This window comes from Esox lucius, chromosome 11 (genome assembly GCF_011004845.1).
Source record: "Esox lucius isolate fEsoLuc1 chromosome 11, fEsoLuc1.pri, whole genome shotgun sequence".
Taxonomy (NCBI): domain Eukaryota; kingdom Metazoa; phylum Chordata; class Actinopteri; order Esociformes; family Esocidae; genus Esox; species Esox lucius.
This window is the reverse complement of record NC_047579.1, coordinates 15,086,040-15,108,118: the sequence shown is the minus strand read 5'-3', so window position 1 is coordinate 15,108,118 and position 22,079 is coordinate 15,086,040. Positions and strand designations below refer to the sequence as shown.

The 22,079-nt window shown below is 45.9% G+C and overlaps 1 protein-coding gene and 1 long non-coding RNA gene across 2 annotated transcripts; one reads left to right on the top strand and one right to left on the bottom strand.

Annotated features, from left to right (window-relative positions):
• Positions 1 to 1,132: 1,132 nt before the first annotated feature.
• Positions 1,133 to 4,361, top strand: LOC114840402. Its single transcript, XR_003782593.2, has 3 exons — positions 1,133 to 1,302; positions 2,312 to 2,394; positions 3,124 to 4,361. It is a non-coding gene; the product is annotated as an uncharacterized LOC114840402 (long non-coding RNA).
• A 355-nt stretch (positions 4,362 to 4,716) lies between these two features.
• LOC114840295 (toll-like receptor 13) lies at positions 4,717 to 5,705 on the bottom strand (the record flags this gene model as incomplete). The annotated part of the gene is made up of 2 exons (XM_029123220.2): positions 4,717 to 5,358; positions 5,607 to 5,705. Coding segments are annotated over 2 exons (741 nt in total), but the record flags the coding sequence as incomplete, so codon positions are not given.
• Between the last annotated feature and the right edge of the window lie 16,374 nt (positions 5,706 to 22,079).

Sequence of the window (22,079 nt, the reverse complement as noted above, 5' to 3'; positions counted from 1 at the left end):
TAGATCACTGCAAATTGAAAGCCTCTGTTCCTCACTCAAATCTTTCTTTTTCAACTTTTTTTTGTGATTAGATTTTTTGAGCAGTGTATTTATATAATTCATTAAAATATGTTCAAATAAAAGGGTTTAAGAAACTGATTAGGTTGTATTAATAATTGATGGATTGCAGCACATTAACAACAAAAAGAAGAACATGAACAACTCTGCAAATTGAATTGTACAATGTCGGGTGATAAAGTTGGCTTCACTTTGGATTTTCCTCTGAGGATCTTTAGTTGAAGCCAGTTTAAATAAAATAGAAATGGCATTGCACAGTGCACATGTTACTGGGTGTTGAATTCTGTCCACTTTTGATGCATGAAAATGATAAAATAATGTTGATCTTTTTAGGACTTACATTTTCTCAAAAAATTTAAGGTTTAGCACAATCTTTTATGCCAGAACATATATAAACAATTGGTCATCAGAATGTTTGGAGGGGATGAGGTGACAAGACGTGTGGAAAGGATGTATGGACTGGATGAGTGGACAGAATGTGTGGACAGGATGTATGGACAGTATGTACGGGGCCCATCAGTTATGGAGCATCACATGTCCTAACTATTGTCCTTCAATGACTGATAGTAGTCAGTACTATCAGTCATTGTTTCAAGCCCATAATCTCACAGTCCCACCTCACACATTTAAAAAAAACATTACTCAAATAACTGGACTGAAAATGTCCAAACATTTCCATTAAAAACAATAAAGAAAAATAATAGAATTTATTATCTGACCAATGAGGCTTTATTATTTCTATTATATTTATATTATTTGAAGAAGTGTTAAATACACAATAAGTGCTATTTTTTTCCTATAAATAAACAAAAAAAACAAACAGACCTTTTCAGTTCCTACTCTACACACAGTGTGTAAAAACGTGTTAGCAATAAGTTGTTTACAGATAAAAAGTTATTTTAAAGTACTTTAAAATAATTGAAAGACAAGTTTCAAATATCAGCTTTAACATGCAACTTAAATTTTATATTTTAAAATCAAGCCACGGTTGGAGGTTTCAGTTTCTCCCACAGTCTGTCCCAGAATGGCTGGTGCTGATGGGGGTCCTGCACTGTAAAAATTATTTGATCAGGATTATTTGAGAGGAGGACAGCTCTTTGCGCATGTGCGGGGGACTACCGATGAAGCCAGGCCTCCAGACGAACAAGTTTACGCGCCAGCAAGCAATCAAACTTCATTCGGCCGGGTGCCGTCTTACTTTTTTCTGTAAGACGAGTCGGGTTGGCGTGAACAAGTTCGCTATAGGTAAGTGTTTGTGTTTTGTAGATATTGAGAATGTGCGTTGATGAAGCCAATAACGTGATTAACGTTAGCTATCGTTACCTTTTGATATGTGCAACAACCAAGCGTTCCGCACAAGCCCTGAAAAGTGTAGCCAAAACGTCTCGATCGCCCCCTGGTGAGTGGTCCCAGTATAGGTCATAAACCCCGCCCTCCCCATGTTATTCAATGGGACGCAAGACCAACTAAACAATTAAATTACCCTTCAATTATCTTTTTTCCGAAGCTGGTTTCTGTCATTTACTGTAGTTTGTATCACGCTAATGTAAATTCAAGAGTTTGTTTTTAAAATAAGTTGGTTTTTAGTTAGTTATTTAATGCTCTAAAAACGGTGGTGTGACGTCATGATTCACAGCTTTGATTGACAGCTATCTGAGCCAAGGAGCCACTGAAGCGCCATCCTCCTTCGGAGGACTGAGGAGATTGGAGCTTTACATTTAATGTATTAGGCCTATTCTAAATTAAGGTTAAACATTATGTAAGTTAGGCTATAACATATCGTCTAGGTTTAACAAGCAAAGGTTGTACTGTACTTGGACTTGCGATTGATTATGGTATGCGCATTCTGCGAGGGAGAGTGAGGGCGGGGCACAGGGGTGGGGCCGTAGATTTTGCGGCTTTACGGCTTTACTTCCTGCTCGCTACTGCGCATAACTACTGCGCAGAACTGGTCCCAAGATTGTTATCTGCGCAGACGCAAGTCCAAGATGTCAGCGCCGTATCGGGACACTGGCGGCTTCATTTTTCACCAATGGAAAAGGGCGAAAGGGCGTCGTCCATTTTTTTTTACAGTCTATGGCAACAACTGTGATGTCATTTAAGCAAGGCACATTTCAGCGACCGTTAACGTTAGCTAGAACACGTTTGCTAGCAGTTCAGTATTTTAGTTCAGTCAAAGACGGTTGATAAAGCTTTATCTGAGACGTTCAGATTTGTTTGAGGTCACTCAACTCTGCTTATTTTTGTCTTGTAGGAAACAAAAGGAGGACTGCTGCTCTGCTGGGTCTGCCACACTACCTAAGAGAAGAGCCATAAGGCATCATCAGGATGTGTGACGTAAGACCTTTTTCTGTCATGCATAACAGCCCTTATACGAACGCACGCACCCACATATACACTTGCGCGCACACACACACCCCACTCACCTCACTACACTAAACCACACACACACACACACGGACACAGATTGGTTTAGATACACTCATGGGTGTTGATAAAGTCCTGTGGCAAAATAGTGATGATGCAGGGAGGAGTGACGGGCAGAATAGTGATGGGGAGGACGAGGGTTGGGTGGAATATTAGTGATGGGAGGAGGGAGGGGTAGAACAATGTTGGAGGAGGAGAAAGGAGGGGTAGAATAGTAATGGGGAGGACGAGGGTTGGGTGGAATAGTGGTGATGGGAGGAGGGAGGGGTAGAACAATGTTGGAGGAGGAGAAAGGAGGGGTAGAATAGTGATGGGGAGGACGAGGGTTGGGTGGAATAGTGGTGATGGGAGGAGGGAGGGGTAGAACAATGTTGGAGGAGGAGAAAGGAGGGGTAGAATAGTGATGGGGAGAGGACAACATACACTTCCCCAGATCTGAGAGGACACTGAAGTTTTCACCCTTGCAGTAACCTTCCAACATGGCACCTACAACCATGCACACTCACCACTGGAAGCCCAAGAAGACTCTTTTATTAGCCTGAAAACAAGGTTTATGATCACTGAGACTTAAGTAGCTTTACAGAGCATGTACTTCTTGACCCAAACATTCACACTATTTTTTTTCTTCTGCTTTTCAAGGCCCATGGTGAGACTGGCTGCAGCCATGGAGGGGATGCAACTTGGCCTGTTGATAGGCTATGAAGGTGACAACCAGGATGCTTTTCCACGTGAGGTCTTCAATGTGGCAGTTGTGGTTGAGGAGACTGTTGTGCTTCACAACTTCAAGGACGTGCCATCCAGCTTTGCCATGCTTTTGGGGATCATCTACTGCGTTAACCTTGAGTATCCACGAGCCATGAAGTATTCCTTTGAGTTCCTTCAGAGGGTAGTGATGAAGATCAAACCAGATCAAGCCTCTGCCAGAGTCCACGGCATCCGAAACAAGCTCCTGAGGTATAATTTGTAAACCGTTCCCCACCCTAGAATAGGGTACATTTGTTTCTGTTGACATGCATACCAAAGTTACAGGCAAAAGCACTTAAGCAAACAGGAGAGGAGCCCTGATTTTTTTGTTGCACTTGGTACATTTACTTTTGTTGGACTGAATACATTTAATGCTGAATATTGTCCAAATTGTGGGGTCAAAGTATACTGCATTCAAGTATTTGAACAGAACCAGCTTCAGTCTGAAGTTTTAGTTTGTTTGTGTTTGGGGTTCAGCACAGCTTTTGGTATAAGTCAGCTGGATCTGTGAGATTCATGTAAAACCTTTTTTTTAATGTTTACATTTAAAACCTGTTCAATATTTCAGTGTTGTGTAAGGAAAAAAGCTAATGCTTTTGAAGGAATGTATTTTTTGTTGGGTGAATATGAAGTGTTCAGTACAGCTTTGGGTGACCTAATGGGGATATGACAAGCAGAGGGGTGTGCACGCGCATATAGGTGAGATGTTTCCTGCAGTGATCATCAGTCAACTTAACCTCATTAGGTCACACACCAATAACAATGATAAACAATTTAGATGACAGGCTGGGATTTCTTTTTTTTTTTGATGTGCAGAATATAGATATCTATACTGCTGTATGTGTCTATTGGTCTATCTAGCCTACATTCAGCATGACCAACTTCTTGGTTGACAACAGGCAGTGCAGACAACTGCAGGAAACACTTCCCATCATCCACCACCCATACACACACTGAGAAATACTTGTGGAGTCTGCTTGGGATACCCCCTCATAGTGTAAGCTCACACATTACCCTTCTATTTATCTCAGCCTCATTATATGACCCACCCCCAACTGAAGTTTGGTACCGAATAAAGTTTTGATTACAAGTTTGAGATGATTGCATGATTGAAGTGTTTATGTATAGCTTGTATTGACATTGGTTTTAATTAAAAAAAATGTTTTGTACTCAAATTTGTGTGTTTTTATAATTAATTGTTAAGTTAAAATAAGATGTTGTTTTAGATCATCTTAACTTGATACCCTAATTCAAAGACATTACTTAATTTAAATTACTAAGTTGAATCCACTAATGGAGATAAGTGAACAGAATGCTCATTAATGAGTTCACTTTATTTTGAACTTGCATAGCAAAGTTGAAACAACAATAATTGTATAGTCATGTTGACTCGCAGAAGGCAAATCACAGCTTAACAAGTCTCAAAATAATGAGTTAAAACAATTCATTAATCCATTTTGTTTTTACTTGAAATTTTGAGGCAGCTGCTTAACTTATGATTTTAAGTAGAACCAAGTAGATATTTTTTACAGTGTGAGGCCAGTCCAGATAGGTCAGTCTGTGGTAGGCTGAGAGCCAGTGAGGGGGGATCTTCTCCAGGAAGACTAGGAGGAGGATGTCTCTTTGCTCCACCTGCAGTCTGGCGGTGGCCAGCTTCAACTCCAGGGAGCACCAGTTACTGTGAAGGTAGTGGCGGCTGACCAGACAGAGGGTGTGGCGGCTCCGGTAGAGGCTGTCTGTGATGTTCTCCACAATGTCCTTCCCCAGCTGGAAGTCTCTGCTGTGCAGACAGAGGTTCAGGAAAGGGGGACCCCTCTGCTCCAGGTTGGGCAGCAGCTCCTCCACCACCCAGAGCTCGTCCTTCCCGCTGTAGGAGACAAAGGTGTCGTAGTCGTAGCGCCCCCTGGTGTTGGATCTCATGGCCTCTGACAGCCAGCCAAGGGTTATGTGGTAGAGGGGAAGAAGATAGTGGCCAGACATGTTATGGAGAAACACCACCAGCATGAAGAACAGGACTCCCAGGCCAGTCACAGTAAAGTGAATAAAGTCTATCTCTGTTGTGCAGTTGGCTTCTGTGTACTTGACAAAGTTAGGTGTGTCTATTCCATTGTCTGACAAGCATGTCAAGTCCTCCAACATAATAATTCTAACAGAGGTCAAGATAACTTCAACCTGCCTGTTCCTCTTTGCCCATGCAAAAAAACAAACATTGTCACAACTGCAAAACAATTGTAACTGATTAAGTACCAAATACTACCAGAGAGAGATTCAGTAAAGCTGTATAATACATTATAAGTGTATTTCCAGATACGCTTTCCAGATATTTTCTAATTTATTCTCTACATAGAATAAATCTTGAAGTCTAAAAGTTTCAGAACCTCCAGCTTTGTCAGATTGTGGAAAATTATGTCAGCAGAATTTTTTTTTATTAGATCCACCGACATTAGTGTCAGTTTCCGTAGATCAGGGGTGTCAAACCGGTTCCACAGAGGGCCGAGTGTCTGCAGGTTTTGGGTTTTTCCTATAAATTGGTTCCCAGTTCAGACCTACACAACCAGGTGAGGGTAGAAACGAACCAATTAGTGACCTAATGAATCAATCAGGTACAAGGTGAGAGTGAAAACCTGCAGACACTCGGCCCTCTGTGGAACCGGTTTGACACCTCTGCCGTAGATTAATTGGTGTTAAATCAAAACTTGTCTCCACAGACTTGAAATATTTTTCCATGAATTCAGATCCACACAGAAAATCTTCAGCATGAACAACAAGATGGATTACCAGAGATGGGGACAAGTCACACATGGTCAAGTCCAAGCAAGTCTCAAGTCTTAACCATCAAGTCTCGAGTCAAGTCTCAAGTCACAGTTCAGATAAATCAAGCAAGTCAAGTCAAGTCAAGGGTTCACCCTAAGCAAGTCAAGTCGAGTCCTTATAAGTTTCAAGTCAAGTCAAGTCACAGTACTAAAGAGATGAACACACACACACTGAAGCTCGATTTCAAAATCAAATATCGTTCCGTTTCTGGTTAGAATCCTGCTGCGTCCATAGCAACGCACTGTTTTTCATGGCAACGGTCTGTTATCAAGAAATAACACGCATTCTGCACTGGAATTCAGCCAATCCATTTAATAAGGGCTAATAATAACAACCTTATAAACTAATTATTGTGACTGAAAAACTGCCTAATTTGTAATTACGCTGTAATTATTCTTGTCTGTATGAGTAAAAAAATTAAACTGTTCGAAATGTTTAGGTGCTAGTAATCACATCGGCGCCTCCATGTTAGCCTTTTATGCAGTAAAGTTAACTGTTATGGTGTAAGCACAATGCTTTTTAGTTTCCACACGCAGTCCACAAACACTTGAAAATGCCCACATTTATACAGACATTATAACCGTTAGTTACCTATTGTAACTCCAGTTATATGAGTGGAGCGAAGCCCCCTAGAGGGGTTTTAGCTCCTAGTGGTTTACCCATGCCGCGTCAGCGGCCGTACTGAAAACTCATTATGCAAGATGCATCAGCCAATCAGGGCACGCCTGCCCCTATAAATGACCCGTGAGCCCAGAGAACGTCCTCCCGAAATTATTCAGCATAACTCATGGGACGGCAGGGCAACAGGTCTAGGGGGCTTCGCTCCACTCATATAACTGGAGTTACAATAGGTAACTAACGTTATATTTCGTGGAGCTCCGCCCCCTAGAGGGGCTTTAGCTCCTAGTGGTTCTAGGTGGAGCGAGCGAGCCAAAATGTACTCCCCGCCGGAACACCAGTAAGCTAAAAAAGGATCAGTAAAAAAATCCCGATTCCAATTACCCTAAGACGAACATCCCGACAGCTGACAAAGTCAGAAGGTGGTGCTTGAATGCGTATGAAGGAATCCCTCCATCCCGCATAAGCCCAACAATAAATATCCATGAACCACACATCACGAGATGAGGGGCATGAAGATATAAACAAAAATGAAAAAGGAGTAAGTTCAGAGGTCCCGGGCAGCTGCCCCAAGGACAGAATGAACGAGGGAAGACGGAGACACGTCCAGCAAATAAAAAACGGACAAACGACGAAGGCATCGACCACGACGCCGCGGTTCAAATGTCATCCACTCTGACCCCGTCGAAAAGGGCAGAAGAGGCAGCAACACCCCACGTGGAGTGTGCACGGAGACCCTCTGGAACAACGGAACCCGAAGCTCCATAGGCCAAAGTGATACAGTCACAAAGCCAATGGGACAGACGATGTTTGGAAAGCGGACGACCCAACGAGGAGTCCGCATATCAGACAAACAACTGGGGAGTCAATCTGATAGACCTGGTGCGTTCCACATACAAGGCAAGGGCACGCACCGGGCACAAACAGTGAAGCCTCTCGTCCTCCTCCCGAGCGTGCGGGGGAGGGAAGAAGGCCTGTAGTTCAATGGTCCTTGACCGAAAAGAACTTGTGATACTTTTCGGCACGAAGGATGGGTTAGGTCTCAACGTAGCGCAAACCAAGTCCTCTCTGATGGCCAAGCATCCGGGGCGCGGAGGTCACTCACCCGTTTGGCAGAGCACAGAGCGACAAGCAGGGCCGTCTTAAGGGAAAGCAACTTAAACAAGCACTGTTGTAAGGGCTCGAATGGGGGTGCGCAGAGGGCGCCCAGCACCTTAGCCAGGTCCCATTGAGGAGCGCCTAGTCTAACCGTCGGGCGCAGACGGCTCGTCCCCGAAAGGAAACAGCGAAGAAGAGGATGGCTGAAAACAGTATTTCCAGCAAAACTTTCATGGCACGCAGAGATGGCAGATGCATAACAGTGGATGGTTGAAGGAGACCTATCCATATCGAAGAGATACAGCAGAAACGACAGAATCTCCTCCACAGGACAACACGAAGGATCCGAGGACCTCTGCGCGCACCATGATACAAACATATTCCAGCGAGAGGAATATAATTTGGATGTAGACGATGCCCTAGCGCCCTGGATGGTGCGCACCACAGCATCGGACAAACCCCTGTTCAAGAGCCTGACCCGCTCAGGTGCCAGACCTTGAGGGCTCCTGAGAGCACTGGAGGGTGTAGAATCAAGCCCTCCGCTTGGGACAGTGCGTCCTGTCAGGGCGCAATTGACCACGGACGGTCCACCAGCAGCTGGATCATCTCCGGATACCAGATGGCTGCGGGGCGGTCGGGTGCCACCAGGATGACCCGAAGCGCCTCCGTCCTGATCCGAGCCAGCAGGCGCGCTATGCAGTGTTGCGGAGGGAACGCGTAAAAGAGGCCCCGGGGCCAGGGGTGGTGCGCGAACGCGTCCACCCCCAGAGGGGGGCGATCCGCCTGAGACAGGGAGAACCACAGGCGACAGTGTGCGTTCCGCCTGGACGCAAACAGGTCTACCTGAGCTTCCCCAAATCTCAGCCAGATGAGGGAGACGATGTCTGGGTGGAGACGCCATTCGTCGTGATGGAGGCCGCTCCGAGACATAATGTCCGCGCCCACATTCAGATGACCCGGAATGTGGGCCGCAGCTAGGGAGCGGAGATGGGCACAAGCCCATAGCCAGAGCTGTGTCGCCGACCGGTGGAGAGCAGGAGACCTGACCCCCCCCTTGGCGATTGATGTAAGCAACCGTGGCCCGATTGTCCGAGCGAATCAGGACATTGCGGCCCTCGACTAGGTCTGAGAAATGCATCAGCACCAATAAGACCATGTCTAGCTCCAGCAGGTTGATGTGGCAAGTGCCGGGAGGCCACACGCCTCCGACTGCCTGGCCCAGGCACACCCCGCCCCATCCGTGGAGAGATGCGTCCGTGAAAACCGGGATGCATTCCGACACTCTGCCCAACGGGACGCCCTGAGAAAGAACAAGGGGGTCCCTCCAATAGGCGAGCCGGCAGGAACAAAGCCCGGTTCCGATGGCGCACCGGGTCGACCCATTGGTGAGCAAACCAGGCCTGTAGACTGCGCATGTGTAGCAGGCCCAGGGGAACCACCTTGTGGGCTGCGGCCATCATGCCCAGCAGGGACATGATGGCCCGAGCCGGGCGCCTGCAGGGCGGCCGGCACAGGTTGAGAGTAGAAAGCAGATCGAGAGCCCTCGAGTCCGAAATAAGCGCTCTCATTGTGCGTGTGTCCATGACCAAACCCAGGTAAGAAACCTGCTGGGCTGGTCTCGGCAACCTGAGTGGAGCCCAGCATTTGCATACGCGGACGTTGCACCCTGAGCGGAGACGCGTTGACAAGGAGACGCCGGGTAGGGTAAGCAAGACTGGAACGGTCAGGGAGGGCAGGAAGCGAAACAGAGGCGAAAGCCGGCGGCGATCTCTGACGTGTGATCTTGTCTCTGCGAGCAGAATGAGACGCTGCCGCAGTTACATCTGCAACAACGGGCGAAGTATCAGGGAGCTCGGCAACCCGCGAGTGGCGGGAGAGAGAGGAACCCGGCATTTGCATACGCGGACGTTGCACGCGTAGCTAAGGAGATGCCGGGTAGAGCAGGCAAGATTGTTTTGTTCGATATCGCTGTCGAGAGCGGCATGAGACATCCCCGCAATTACATCTGTAACAACGGGCGAAGTCTCAGGGCGCTCGACAACCCGCGAGTGGCGGGAGAGAGAAGAAACCGGCGAATGCATACGCGAGCGTTTCCTTGACGGCGAGTGAAAACAAACGCAATCTTGCCGGGCAAGACTCTGAGAGCAAACACGCTCCTGACTGGCGGATAGCGGGATAGGAGACGACTCCGAAACCGCTAGCCGGCACTTAAGTCTATCAGAGCTGGCAGGTAGAGAGGAGCGAGAAGTTATACTTATAACACCCCGAACACACTCGCTATCCTGACAGTTACCAACAGAACTCCTATCCCTACAGAGAGTAGGGAAAGGAATAGAACGTGCACAAGTAAACACATTAGAGAACCTACCAGCTGCAGGGCGAGAATGAGGGAAAAGCCGCTCATTTGCGCCACTGCTCATATCCAACGGGGCAGACATAGAGACACAGAGAGCGTTCACTGAGTCTCTATTAGCCACCGAAGGAGGCAAACTAGGGCATGTGGAATTCTCAAGTGATTTAACAGTCTCAGACACCACCTGAGCCTGCACAAAAGCACAACTTACGCCCAAGTAACGTTCAGCCTGTTTATTAAAATATAAAGAATGCCGGGCCGAGTCTGCGACGCCGTCAGACTCAGCCCCTGCTCTTTTGGTGAAGGAAGAGGCGGGGGCCGTGAGGGCAACGTTGCTACTCACAGCCCGCTCCACGCCTAGTCAGGATGGTCTGGGCTTCTTAGACGGCCAGGGGACGCTGAGTCTGGGAGCGGGTAGTCTGCGACGCACCGGAGGAGGAGCAGGAGCTGAATCCGTGGCAGGAGGGGTTGGGGCAGCAGCGGAGGTGGCGGCAGAGACATTTATAAAATTCCATTACATTGAGAGATCTTTTCTGCTCCCCATGGCTCAGTATCTAGCCTGGAGGAGCGTTGCATCCATGTGAGAGCTAACAAACTCATTTACTGTTTATACACAGACACTAATTGCAATTTAAAAAGCCACAGGTTTGGGAAATGCACCTCTAATTGCCATTTTCACCTATGTGTGTCATCTTGTGTGTCTGTAACAAGGCCAAACATTCAAGGGTATGTTAACTTTTGATCAGTTTTCCATTTTTATTATGATATAAAAAGGAGCCATAAATCTGTCATAATAAATGGCTTCATATGATCACCATCCTTAAATAAAAGATAGATTTTCTAAATCATGCCAACATTTCAGTTTCTGCCAGGGTATGCAAACTTACGAGCACAACTGTGTGTGTTTTATGGGGACAAACTGCTTTGCCATTTTTTTTTTACACTAAGTGATGTATTGCAGCTTGCCTACAGGGGGACACAAGGAGCTCTATTATAGCCCTTAGGCAGGAGATTGTTCTTGAACGCACCCCTGCTAAAAGGACTGGATTGGAGGACCAGCTGATGCTAATCAACCGTTAATAACTAGTTGAGATGAGCATGATAGAGGATGTATGAGCACAAAGTTCTGGAAAATACTAGTAATGCACAGAACAACTATTCCAAACGAAGCATTTGTGTCAAGGCTTTACGAAACGGTCAAAACATTTACTCGAAAGTGACATCTGCAGGTTAGAAATCGAAATCAGATGTTCATTGTTCAGACATATTTTCCCTTATTGTTGGAAACTATTTTGTAACAGTTTGTTGCGTGTGCCCATTGAAAAGGGAAACAAGGTTTCACTTTGAAAATCATTTCATAAGGTTCAACAACTCAGGACATCTGAACACACAAAATACATGTTGAAACCTTATTACATTTTAGGTGTTTTATTTAACTTTTGTTCACCTGTGGTGTTTCTAGTCAAAAATGACTGGTCATTAGAAATGAATGGGTGAGACTACAATTACTGCATACATACTTTCTCTCCCAGACACCCACAAGCTTGTGTGTTTGAGCTTGCACGCATGCGCATGCGCACACACGCGCACACACACACACACACACACACACACACCTCACTCCCCTTCTTGGCCTCCACGGGGACATTTCCCCAACGGAATCCTTCCCCCACGGGAACCACACCTGTTGGCATTCTCACAAACAAATTTGCAACCCTGTTTCAATAATATCTAATACTTTTCATGCAGCTCTGGTATATGAAGCTTTCTAAAGGCCTTGCACAAACTTCATTCTGTGGCAGCACAATGACCAACTTATATACTGTATGTGAGGCTCTTGATCATATCTTTGATGATGATGCTGGTGAGGAGGAGACAGGCCAGGAAACTGACAGTTAAGATACATTAGAGGAGTAAGTGTTAGAAGTTGAAGACAACACAGAATATGATCCAGACCAAGAGACAACCGATGTGGAACAATCCAGTGATGAGGAAGAGGCCCGGTGATGAGGAAGAGGGCCCTGCAGAGGTTGTTGTTACATTTTAGTCAAAGAATGGGAATGGGATTGTCCTGGTCTTCATCCCCACCGGAGAGGAGAGGGTGGCTGTCGGCTGCCAACGTTATCAGGATGACCCCAGTGCCAGCGAAATATCCCGGGTTGATGACACCAAATCCTGCTTCCTGATATTGGCAACCAAAACTGTTCCTGATAGAGGCAGGCGCAGGCAGAGTGGCAGTCCATGGGATTATTTAATTGAGAATAACACTGAGCACTTAAACACGAAATGAAAACAAAGGGCTGGCTATGCAGCAAACTGACGCGAACAAACGAGGACAGGGAACAATGACCGACAAATGAGGGGAGCAGAGGAGCAACATTTAAACACATACTAATGACTGAATTGGGACATGGTGGGAGCGATGATTAGGGACAAGACACATGACAAGTCCGGGATGTGTTCAAAGATGAAAGGAAAGCGGGAGATGACGGGGCTGTCCATCACCTCCCCGTCACAAGTAGGGGTAGCGCTTGCCACTCATCTATAACCCAAGTCCAGACATCGCCGTGGATTAATGTCTCCTCGCTTTTAGGGGATGCTGCCCATTCAAACCGTCTGAAAATGGAATGAAGATACAGGCAGCATGTTATGCCAGGATGAGTTATGCCTGAAACATGTAGGTTAACACCGGGAAACCAGCTGACGGTGTTCCTGAAAGGAAAGTGGAATCATATGAATGTGGAATAATATGAATGTGGAATCATATGAATGTGTGTTTCATTTGAATGTGGAATCCTATGAATGTGGAATCATATGAATTCATGTTTCATTTGAATGTGGAATCATATGAATGTGGAATCATATGAATGTGTGTTTCATTTGAAGTTAAATATGCCTAGATAACGAGAAACGACCTCTCTGTAGGTCACGCTCTGCCACCCTCAGGAAAGTGAAATGTTTTGACTGACCATCTAGCATGGGGGTTCCTGTGAAAATGTGATCTGTGCTAGGTAGACACGCCCTTCAAGGAACACACACGAAACAACTCCCTAAATCCGAATTGCGTCAATTTTGGTCACTAGCGTCTCCTAATGAATTAACCAAATCTAGGAAAATATATCAAAGCTAAACATATTTTACAAATGTTTTATTGCAATTCAGATTTCCTTACAAACTAAAGATATTCTTGCGACACTGAACTATCTTCTGATATCTCAAGCCAAAGTAATTTTCTTTATGGAAATTATATTTTTAAAGAACTAAACCTAATATCTGTTTTTATTTTAAGGAACTGAAAAGGAAAGCTTTAAAAATAGACTGATATGTACTGTATCTACTCATTCTATGTATGTGGAAGTCAACTCGTTTCTTTTTTCACTGTCAATTTAATTTGGAAGCATAAAAACCACGATACTGACTTTATAAGTATGAAAAAACATTCCACTGGACACTGGAAGAGCATAGTATTGGAATAACAGAAACCTGTGATTATCTTGACAAGAAGAAGAACAATTTACACCATTCTGTTTGCATGAGTTGATTGATATTTGAAGAGATGAGGGTTGTGTTTTCCAAACCTGTCCTCCTGTTACTGTGGATTCTGAGGGTAAGTGGATGGATGCATCCTAAATGCAACATTTATGACTACGTTGATGACATGCCAGACAGAGATTGCTTACAAGGCTATTGTCATGGTGCGGTGAGCAGCAGCGCCACTGTGCCATATATTCTCAAGTTCATATATCACACAAACACATCCCGGACTGTCACATGTTTCCAATCTTTCACACCAGATCCCAATTGACATCATTTTTAGTTATCGTTTTCCATTCGTGTTCGGTTTGTTTTGTTTGTTTATTAAAACCCCACGAACGTAAGATATGCCTGCGCCCGGTTCCTTACCCAACACTACACCACAAGAACATCATTACAGAATGATCCACCAAAACCTGAACCAGCAGGCAGTCCCTCCAGGACCGAGGCCTCACCAAGAAATGTTTAGGGGGGGGCTATGGGGGTGCCTGAGGAAGGTCGTGACGGCACCCCCTCTACGTCTGGAGGCCTTCCCAGTGGTTGGGCGGAGTGAGGACTGGTGGGGGTTCAAGGACCAGGTGCAGGCGTGAGATATGCCTGTGCCTGGTTCCTGACGTTTGGAGGAGCAGAACATTTGTGATGACTTTGTAAGTACATCTAATTGGCATGAGAGGACTTTGTAACAGTGATGAATTGAAGGATGCATTCAGTGATAGATGTTTATGATGATTTTAACATAAAGATTTGCTGTACTATGTTATGATTCTGTATGATGACAATGTGTGATCTTGGAGTTTATACGGAGGTAATCATCTGGAAGAATGTAAAGGAGGATCCTGACATTTCAGATTTGTTCCGTTCTCTAATCATTAAGGGTAATGATATTGACTGGGTCATGTTGTTAAAGAGTACTGTTTTGTTGCAGTCTACATCCTAATGAGTGAACTGTTTAAGGATTGATACCAAGGTTTAACATGGTATCAAGAGCATGGATTGTTATGGTAATTTTGAACTAAGGTACATTTGAGAAATGTCTGTCTTTCCATTTGGCTGATATGTAAATTGTGACACACATGTCTGTATAATATCAGAGGATTAACAGGTATTTGGGCCATGTCCTCCTGCCTAGAAGAAGGGTGTCAGTCTTTTGTTCCTCAGGAATGTGGTCCTTGGGGGGAGTAAGGTCAGTTGGCCCCTTTGGGTAAACACAACAGTAAACATTATGGCAGTAAGGATAAGGTGGGGAAAGATAGTATTTGACTTGTGTGATAGAACAAATGGAAAGGTGTTTGATTGACATGACCGATGGCAGCATCTTACCACACCCCTTTTTCTTATGTGATATATATGGTTGAATGAGCTATATTAGTTAGAGGCTCCTCAGACGATTATGTTTGTGTAAGCGGTTGATGGTCTCTCATATGTGCATAAATAGTTAATAAAACTGTTATAATGTACAAAGAGAACTTTGTCTCTGTGTTCCTTACTCCGAGTGTCGATACATGGAATTACCATCACAGAACTGGATCATAGTAGAGGGTGAGTTGAAGGACCCATTCTTCGCCATAACCAAAGGATTGTTGTATTGGGTTTGAAGGCGCAGGGGGGAGATATACAACCTTTTGATGGTGCCGCGCACGTATCGGGACACCGTTCTGTACCTGGCGCACTCCCACGTCCTCGGAGGGCACCTAGGAAGAGAGAAGACAGCGGAAAGAGTGTTGGCCCGCTTCTACTGGCCCAGAGTAACAAAGGACATAGGTAAGTACTGTGCGTCGTGTGACTCCTGTCAACGTACAGCCCCCAAAGTGTACTACCGGAACCCTCTGATCCCTCTCCCCATTATAGAGACTCCGTTCAAGAGGATTGGCATGGACCTGGTGGGACCTCTGTCACGCTCAGCTCGCGGCCACAAATACATATTGGTGGTGGTGGACTACGCTACGAAATTCCCGGAAGTGATCCCCCTAAAGTCAATGGCTACCAAAGGGATAGCCAGGGAGCTGTACCTGTTGTTCTCCTGAGTCGTCCTGCCCTCCACCATCTTTACAGATCAAGGTACCTCGTTCATGGCCAGGTTCATGAGGGACCTGTGCAACCTGTATACAGAACAGATACGCACCAGTGCCTATCATCCGCAGATAGATGGGCTGTGTGAGCGCCTGAATAAGACCATTAAAGGAATATTGAGGAGGGTAGTCGACAAGGACGGGAGAAATTGGGATATGCTTCTACCCCACCTGATGTTTGCGTTGCGGGAGGTCCCCCAGGCATCCACAGGCTTCTCCCTGTTTGAACTATTGTAAGGTCGACGCTGCCGGGATATTTTGGATTTGGCACATGAAGCTTAGGAAAACAAGCCCTGTCCCTATAGAGCCCTGGCAGACCACGTAGTAGTAATGAGGGACAGGATGGCTACGGTGTGGCCGGTGGTCCGGGAACATATGGCAAAGGCACAAGGAACCCAGGCAAGGGCTTATGACAGGACAGCCCAGCTGTGAGAGTTCCAGCCTGGGGATAAGGTGATGCTGTTTGTCCCTACATCAAAGCATGAACTGCTGGCTCAGTGGCAGGGCCCATATGAAGTAGTGGAAGTCTCCTCGGTGAACTATAGGGTAAAACAGCCCGGTAGGAGAAAGCCAGAGCAGATTTATCACATTAACCTGTTGAAAGCTTATCAGGAACGAGGAGTGCCGGCGCTGTATGGGGGCACAGCGGAGAAGGGCCCTGCCCCAACTGAGGTCCCCTTGGGGACTAAGCTCACAGTGCAACAGAGGAGAGAGATGGACACGCTGGTGAGGAGGAACAGCCGGGTGTTCTCCAAGACACCCGGCCAGATGACAGCCATCCAGCACCACATTGCCACAGAAATGGAGAAAAAGGTACACCTACGCCCCTATTGGCTACCCCAGGCACGCAGGGTACTGGCCAAAAAGGAGGTGAGGGAGATGTTGAGGATGGGAGTGGTAGAGCCCTCATCCAGTGCCTGGTCCAGTCCCGTAGTCCTCGTACCCAAACCGGACGGATCGTTAAGGTTTTGCAATGACTTTAGAGGCCTCAACGCCATTTCAAAGTTTGATGCATATCCCATGCCCATCCCATGCCCACGAAATGATCGAGCGATTAGGGAAGATTGCCATAATTTGTCTGTCTTCCATTTGGGTTGCACGGAGCGGCTGCAACCTTCCAGCGACTGATGGACACACTGCTCCGACCCCATCAGGAAAATGCAGCGGCATACATTGACGACGTCGTCATCCACACGTACGACTGGGAAGACCACCTTCAGAAGCTGCAAGCAGTCCTGACGAGCCTAGAGGCAGCAGGACTGACAGCCAACCCAGCCAAGTGTCACCTAGGCCTAGACGAGGCTGTGTACCTTGGGTACATCATCCGCAGAGGGTTGATCAAACCCCAACAGGAGAAGACCAGGGCGGTGAGGGAGTGGCCCCACCCATTAGACAAAAAAGGAGTACGGCATTCTTGGGCCTCACTGGCTACTACCGGAGGTTCGTGCCCGACTATGTGGGCATTGCTGCCCCGCTCACAGAACTGACAAGGAAGGCCGAGCCCACCCAAGTCCGGTGGAATGCCCAGGCAGAATTGAGCCTGTATTAAGAATGCCTGATTTTAATGAAACCTTCTGTCTCCCGAGGTTCTAGTAGAACCTCGGATTCAGGAGGAACAGTGTGGTTTTCGTCCAGGCCGTGGAACACTTGACCAGCTCTATACCCTCTACAGGGTGATGGAGGGTTCATGGGAGTTTGCCCAACCAGTCCACATGTGTTTTGTGGATTTGGAGAAGGCATTCGACTGTGTCCCTCGCGGCATCCTGTGGAGAGTGCTTCGGGAATATGGGGTCCTGGGTCCTTTGCTAAGGGCTGTCAGGTCCCTGTACGACCGAAGCAGGAGCTTGGTCCGCATTGCCGGCAGTAAGTCAGACTTGTTCCCTGTGCATGTTGGACTCCGGCAGGGCTGCCCTTTGTCACCGGTTCTGTTCGTAATTTTTATGGACAGAATTTCTAGGCGCAGCCAGGGGCCGGAGGGTGTCAGGTTTGGGGACCACATGATTTCGTCTCTGCTCTTTGCGGATGATGTTGTCGTGTTGGCCCCTTCAAGCCAGGACCTTCAGCATGCACTTGGACGGTTTGCAGCCGAGTGTGAAGCGGTGGGGATGAAAATCAGTACCTCCAAATCCGAGGCCATGGTCCTCAGTCGGAAAAGGGTGGCTTGCCCACTTCAGGTTGGTGGAGAGTGCCTGCCTCAAGTGGAGGAGTTTAAGTATCTAGGGGTCCTGTTCACGAGTGAGGGAAGGATGGAACGGGAGATTGACAGACGGATCGGTGCAGCTTCTGCAGTAATGCGGTCGATGTATCGGTCTGTCGTGGTGAAGAAAGAGCTGAGCCGCAAGGCGAAGCTCTCGATTTACCGGTCAATCTACGTTCCTACTCTCACCTATGGTCATGAGCTTTGGGTCATGACCGAAAGGACAAGATCCCGGATACAGGCGGCCGAAATGAGCTTTCTCCGCAGGGTGGCTGGGCGATCCCTTAGAGATAGGGTGAGAAGCTCGGTCACCCGGGAGGAGCTCAGAGTAGAGCCGCTGCTCCTCCACATCGAGAGGGGTCAGCTGAGGTGGCTTGGGCATCTGTTTTGGATGCCTCCGGAACGCCTTCCTGGGAAGGTGTTCCGGTCCCGTCCCACCGGGAAGAGACCCCGGGGAAGACCTAGGACACGCTGGAGGGACTATGTCTCCCGGCTGGCCTGGGAACGCCTCGGTGTCCCCCCGGAAGAGCTGGAGGAAGTGTCTGGGGAGAGGGAAGTCTGGGCATCCCTGCTTAGACTGCTGCCCCCGCGACCCGGCCCCGGATAAGCGGAAGATGATGCTATGCTATGCTATGCTTCTGTCTCCCCAGATGCCTCTGACACGGGGATAGGGGTGGTGCTCTCCCAAGGGGAAGGACGAGGAAGCCCACCCTATCCTCTTCATTACTAGGAAACTGACACACAGGGAGCGTAATTACGCAACGGTGGAGAGGGAAGCCCTCGCAATAAGGGAGGAGATTCCACCTGATCACGGATCACACACCCCATACAGTGGATGGCTGGGAAGAGAGAATCCAAATATACAAATGGTACACATATAATCAATTCTCCAAGGGTATGCAAACTTTTGAGCACAACTGTAGGTGGGGATATTAGGGGAGAGGAGGCAAATTATTTATTTTTGCACATTGACCAGTCATGATGTAGTTACGGCAGTGGTGGCCTTGACATTGTCAGAAACGTATTGTATAAAACATTTTGGTTAAGTTTGTTTCACTTTGGATTTTCTCACAGGTTTTGTGTCTTGGGACTACTACTGTAAGTAAATTAGACACACAGGTTGTGATGGGAATTCCAAGTCTTTCTGGTGTTCTGCCTCTGTTCACCTAAATGTGCCTGCTCATTTGGCTCCCAAATGTCTTTTAGTTGAAAAATAACCTCAAAACAATGAAAATATGTCCAATGATAATGCAAAATCACTCCTCGCCTGTGCAAATTATAGATTGCCGGGGAGCAAGATGTCCTTACAGGACCCATCAATAGTCCAAAGTCGAACTAACTTTGTCCCGATCAGAAACCATCGGCTTGATGCAAAATGGCACAATCTGAATCTTCCCCACTGCAAACACTCACGAGACAGACACCCAGATCAAATGACACTAAACATAAACATAAACTAGATGCTATTGGTTTATGTGAAACGTGGCTAAAGCCTAAAGAATTCACTGCCTTAAATGAGGCCTCTCCTCCTGGCTATACTAGTGATCATATCCCTCGTGCATCCCGAAAAGGAGGGGGTGTCGCTAATATTTATGACAGTAAATATAAACTTACTCTCAAACATATCACAGAGTTTCATTCTTTCGAAGTTTTACTCATGAAAGTTAACCAGGCCGATAAATCATTTTACATAGCTACTATTTATAGGCCCCCCGGGCCATACACATTGTTCCTCAATGAGTTTCCAGAATTCTTGTCTAACCTTGTAGTCATGGCAGATAGTATTCTAATTTTTGGCGATTTCAATATCCATATGGAAAACCCCCATGATCCTCTTCAAAAAGCCTTTCAAGCCATAATCGACTCAATGGGTTTCATCCAACATGTCTCAGGTCCAACACACTGCCACAATCATACCTTAGATTTAGTCCTGTCACGAGAAATAGATATTGTAGATCTAATAATTTACCCCCAAAATCCTGGATTATCGGATCACTGTCTTATTACATTTACCGTTAAAACAAGAAATTCACTTGCCCCCCAAACAATGAGTTTCAAAAGCCGTACTATAAATTCTCGGATTACAAATAAATTCCTTGATATTCTTACTAGTTCGCTCTTAAATGACAGAGTAAATAAATCTGTAAACGATCAAATCGAGGATCTAAACTCAATACTGCGAAATACATTAGACATAGTTGCACCACTAAAAACTAAAGAAATACGCAACAAGAAACTTGCTCCTTGGTACACCGACAATACTAGAGCACTTAAGCAAGCCTCCAGAAAATTGGAGCGAAAGTGGCGCTCCACCAAGTTGGAAGTATTTAGACTAGCCTGGATAGACAGTACAGTACAATACCGAAAATCACTCACGTCTGCTCGATCAGCTTATTTCTCCAACCTGATTGAGGCGAACAAAAACAATCCAAAATTTCTCTTTGATACAGTTGCAAAGTTAACAAAAAAGCAAAGCTTAGCATGTGAAGTGGGTCTTCACTTTAGTTGTAATGAATACATGAACTACTTTGATGAAAAGATCGTCACCATTAGAAAACAAATAACAGAATCCCTAAATAGTTATGGTCCTAAAAATCTCGGTTGTCCGGAAAATTTCCGGAGCCTCCCTGATCAGGTGTCAATGGGGACACTTGAGTTTTTTGATACCGTATCGCTCGACACATTTACAAAATTTGTAATGAGTTCTAAACCCACAAACTCTCAGCTAGACCCGATTCCTACAAAATTACTTAAGGAGTTATTTCCTGTGCTAGGTCAGCCAATGCTGAACATAATAAATTGCTCCCTTTCCTCCGGATGCGTACCAAACTCACTAAAAATTGCGGAAATTAAGCCTCTTCTAAAAAAATCTAATCTAGATCCCGACATATTAAACAATTATAGGCCAATATCGAACCTCCCGTTCCTCTCAAAAATCTTAGAAAAATGTGTTTCCCAACAACTGAATGCCTTCCTAAAGACAAAAAACATTTATGAAATATTCCAGTCTGGTTTTAGATCCCATCATAGTACTGAGACTGCACTCGTGAAGGTAACAAATGACCTTCTAATGGCCTCAGACAAAGGTTCCGCATCCGTCCTGTTGCTTCTTGATCTTAGTGCTGCTTTTGACACTATTGATCACTCCCTTCTCTTAGAGAGACTGGAAACCAATATTGGGCTACGTGGACATGTTCTAGCCTGGTTTAAATCTTATTTATCTGAAAGATATCAGTTCGTTAGTGTGGATGGCATATCCTCTGACAAGTCAAAGGTATGCTTTGGAGTTCCTCAAGGCTCGGTTCTGGGCCCATTACTTTTCTCACTATACATGCTCCCTCTGGGCGATGTAATCCGAAATCACAATATTAACTTTCACTGTTATGCTGATGACACACAGTTATATATTTCAATGAAGCATGGAGAAGCCCCTAAATTAGCTATTTTGGAAGCATGCGTTTCAGATATTAGGAAGTGGATGACAGAGAATTTCTTGCTCTTAAACTCAAATAAAACAGAAATGCTCCTTTTAGGACCCAAAAAACAAAGAGCGTTGTTAGCAGATCTCACTGTGAACCTCGACGGCTGCATGGTCGTATCCCAAAAAACTGTAAAAAAACCTTGGCGTTACCCTTGACCCTGACCTCTCCTTTGAAGAACATATAAAATATGTCTCAAGAGTAGCTTATTTTCATCTTCGAAACATCGCAAAAATTAGAAACTTCCTATCAAAAACTGATGCAGAAAAATTAATCCATGCTTTCGTTACTTCTAGATTAGATTACTGCAATGCTCTTATCTCTGGTTATCCAGACAAATTAATAAATAAACTTCAATTAGTGCTGCACACAGCTGCTAGAATCCTAACTAGAACAAAAAAATTTGAACACATTACTCCTGTCCTGGCATCCTTACATTGGCTGCCTGTTAGGGTTAGGGCTGATTTTAAGGTTTTACTCTTAACCTATAAATCAATACATGGACTTGCTCCTACTTACCTTGCTGAAATGATCCAGCCATATATACCTACACGTAACCTTAGATCGCAAGACGCAGGCCTTTTAATTGTACCTAGAATTTCTAAACAAACAATTGGCGGCAGGGCCTTTTCTCATAGAGCTCCACTCCTGTGGAATGATCTGCCAATTAAGGTTAGAAATGCAAACTC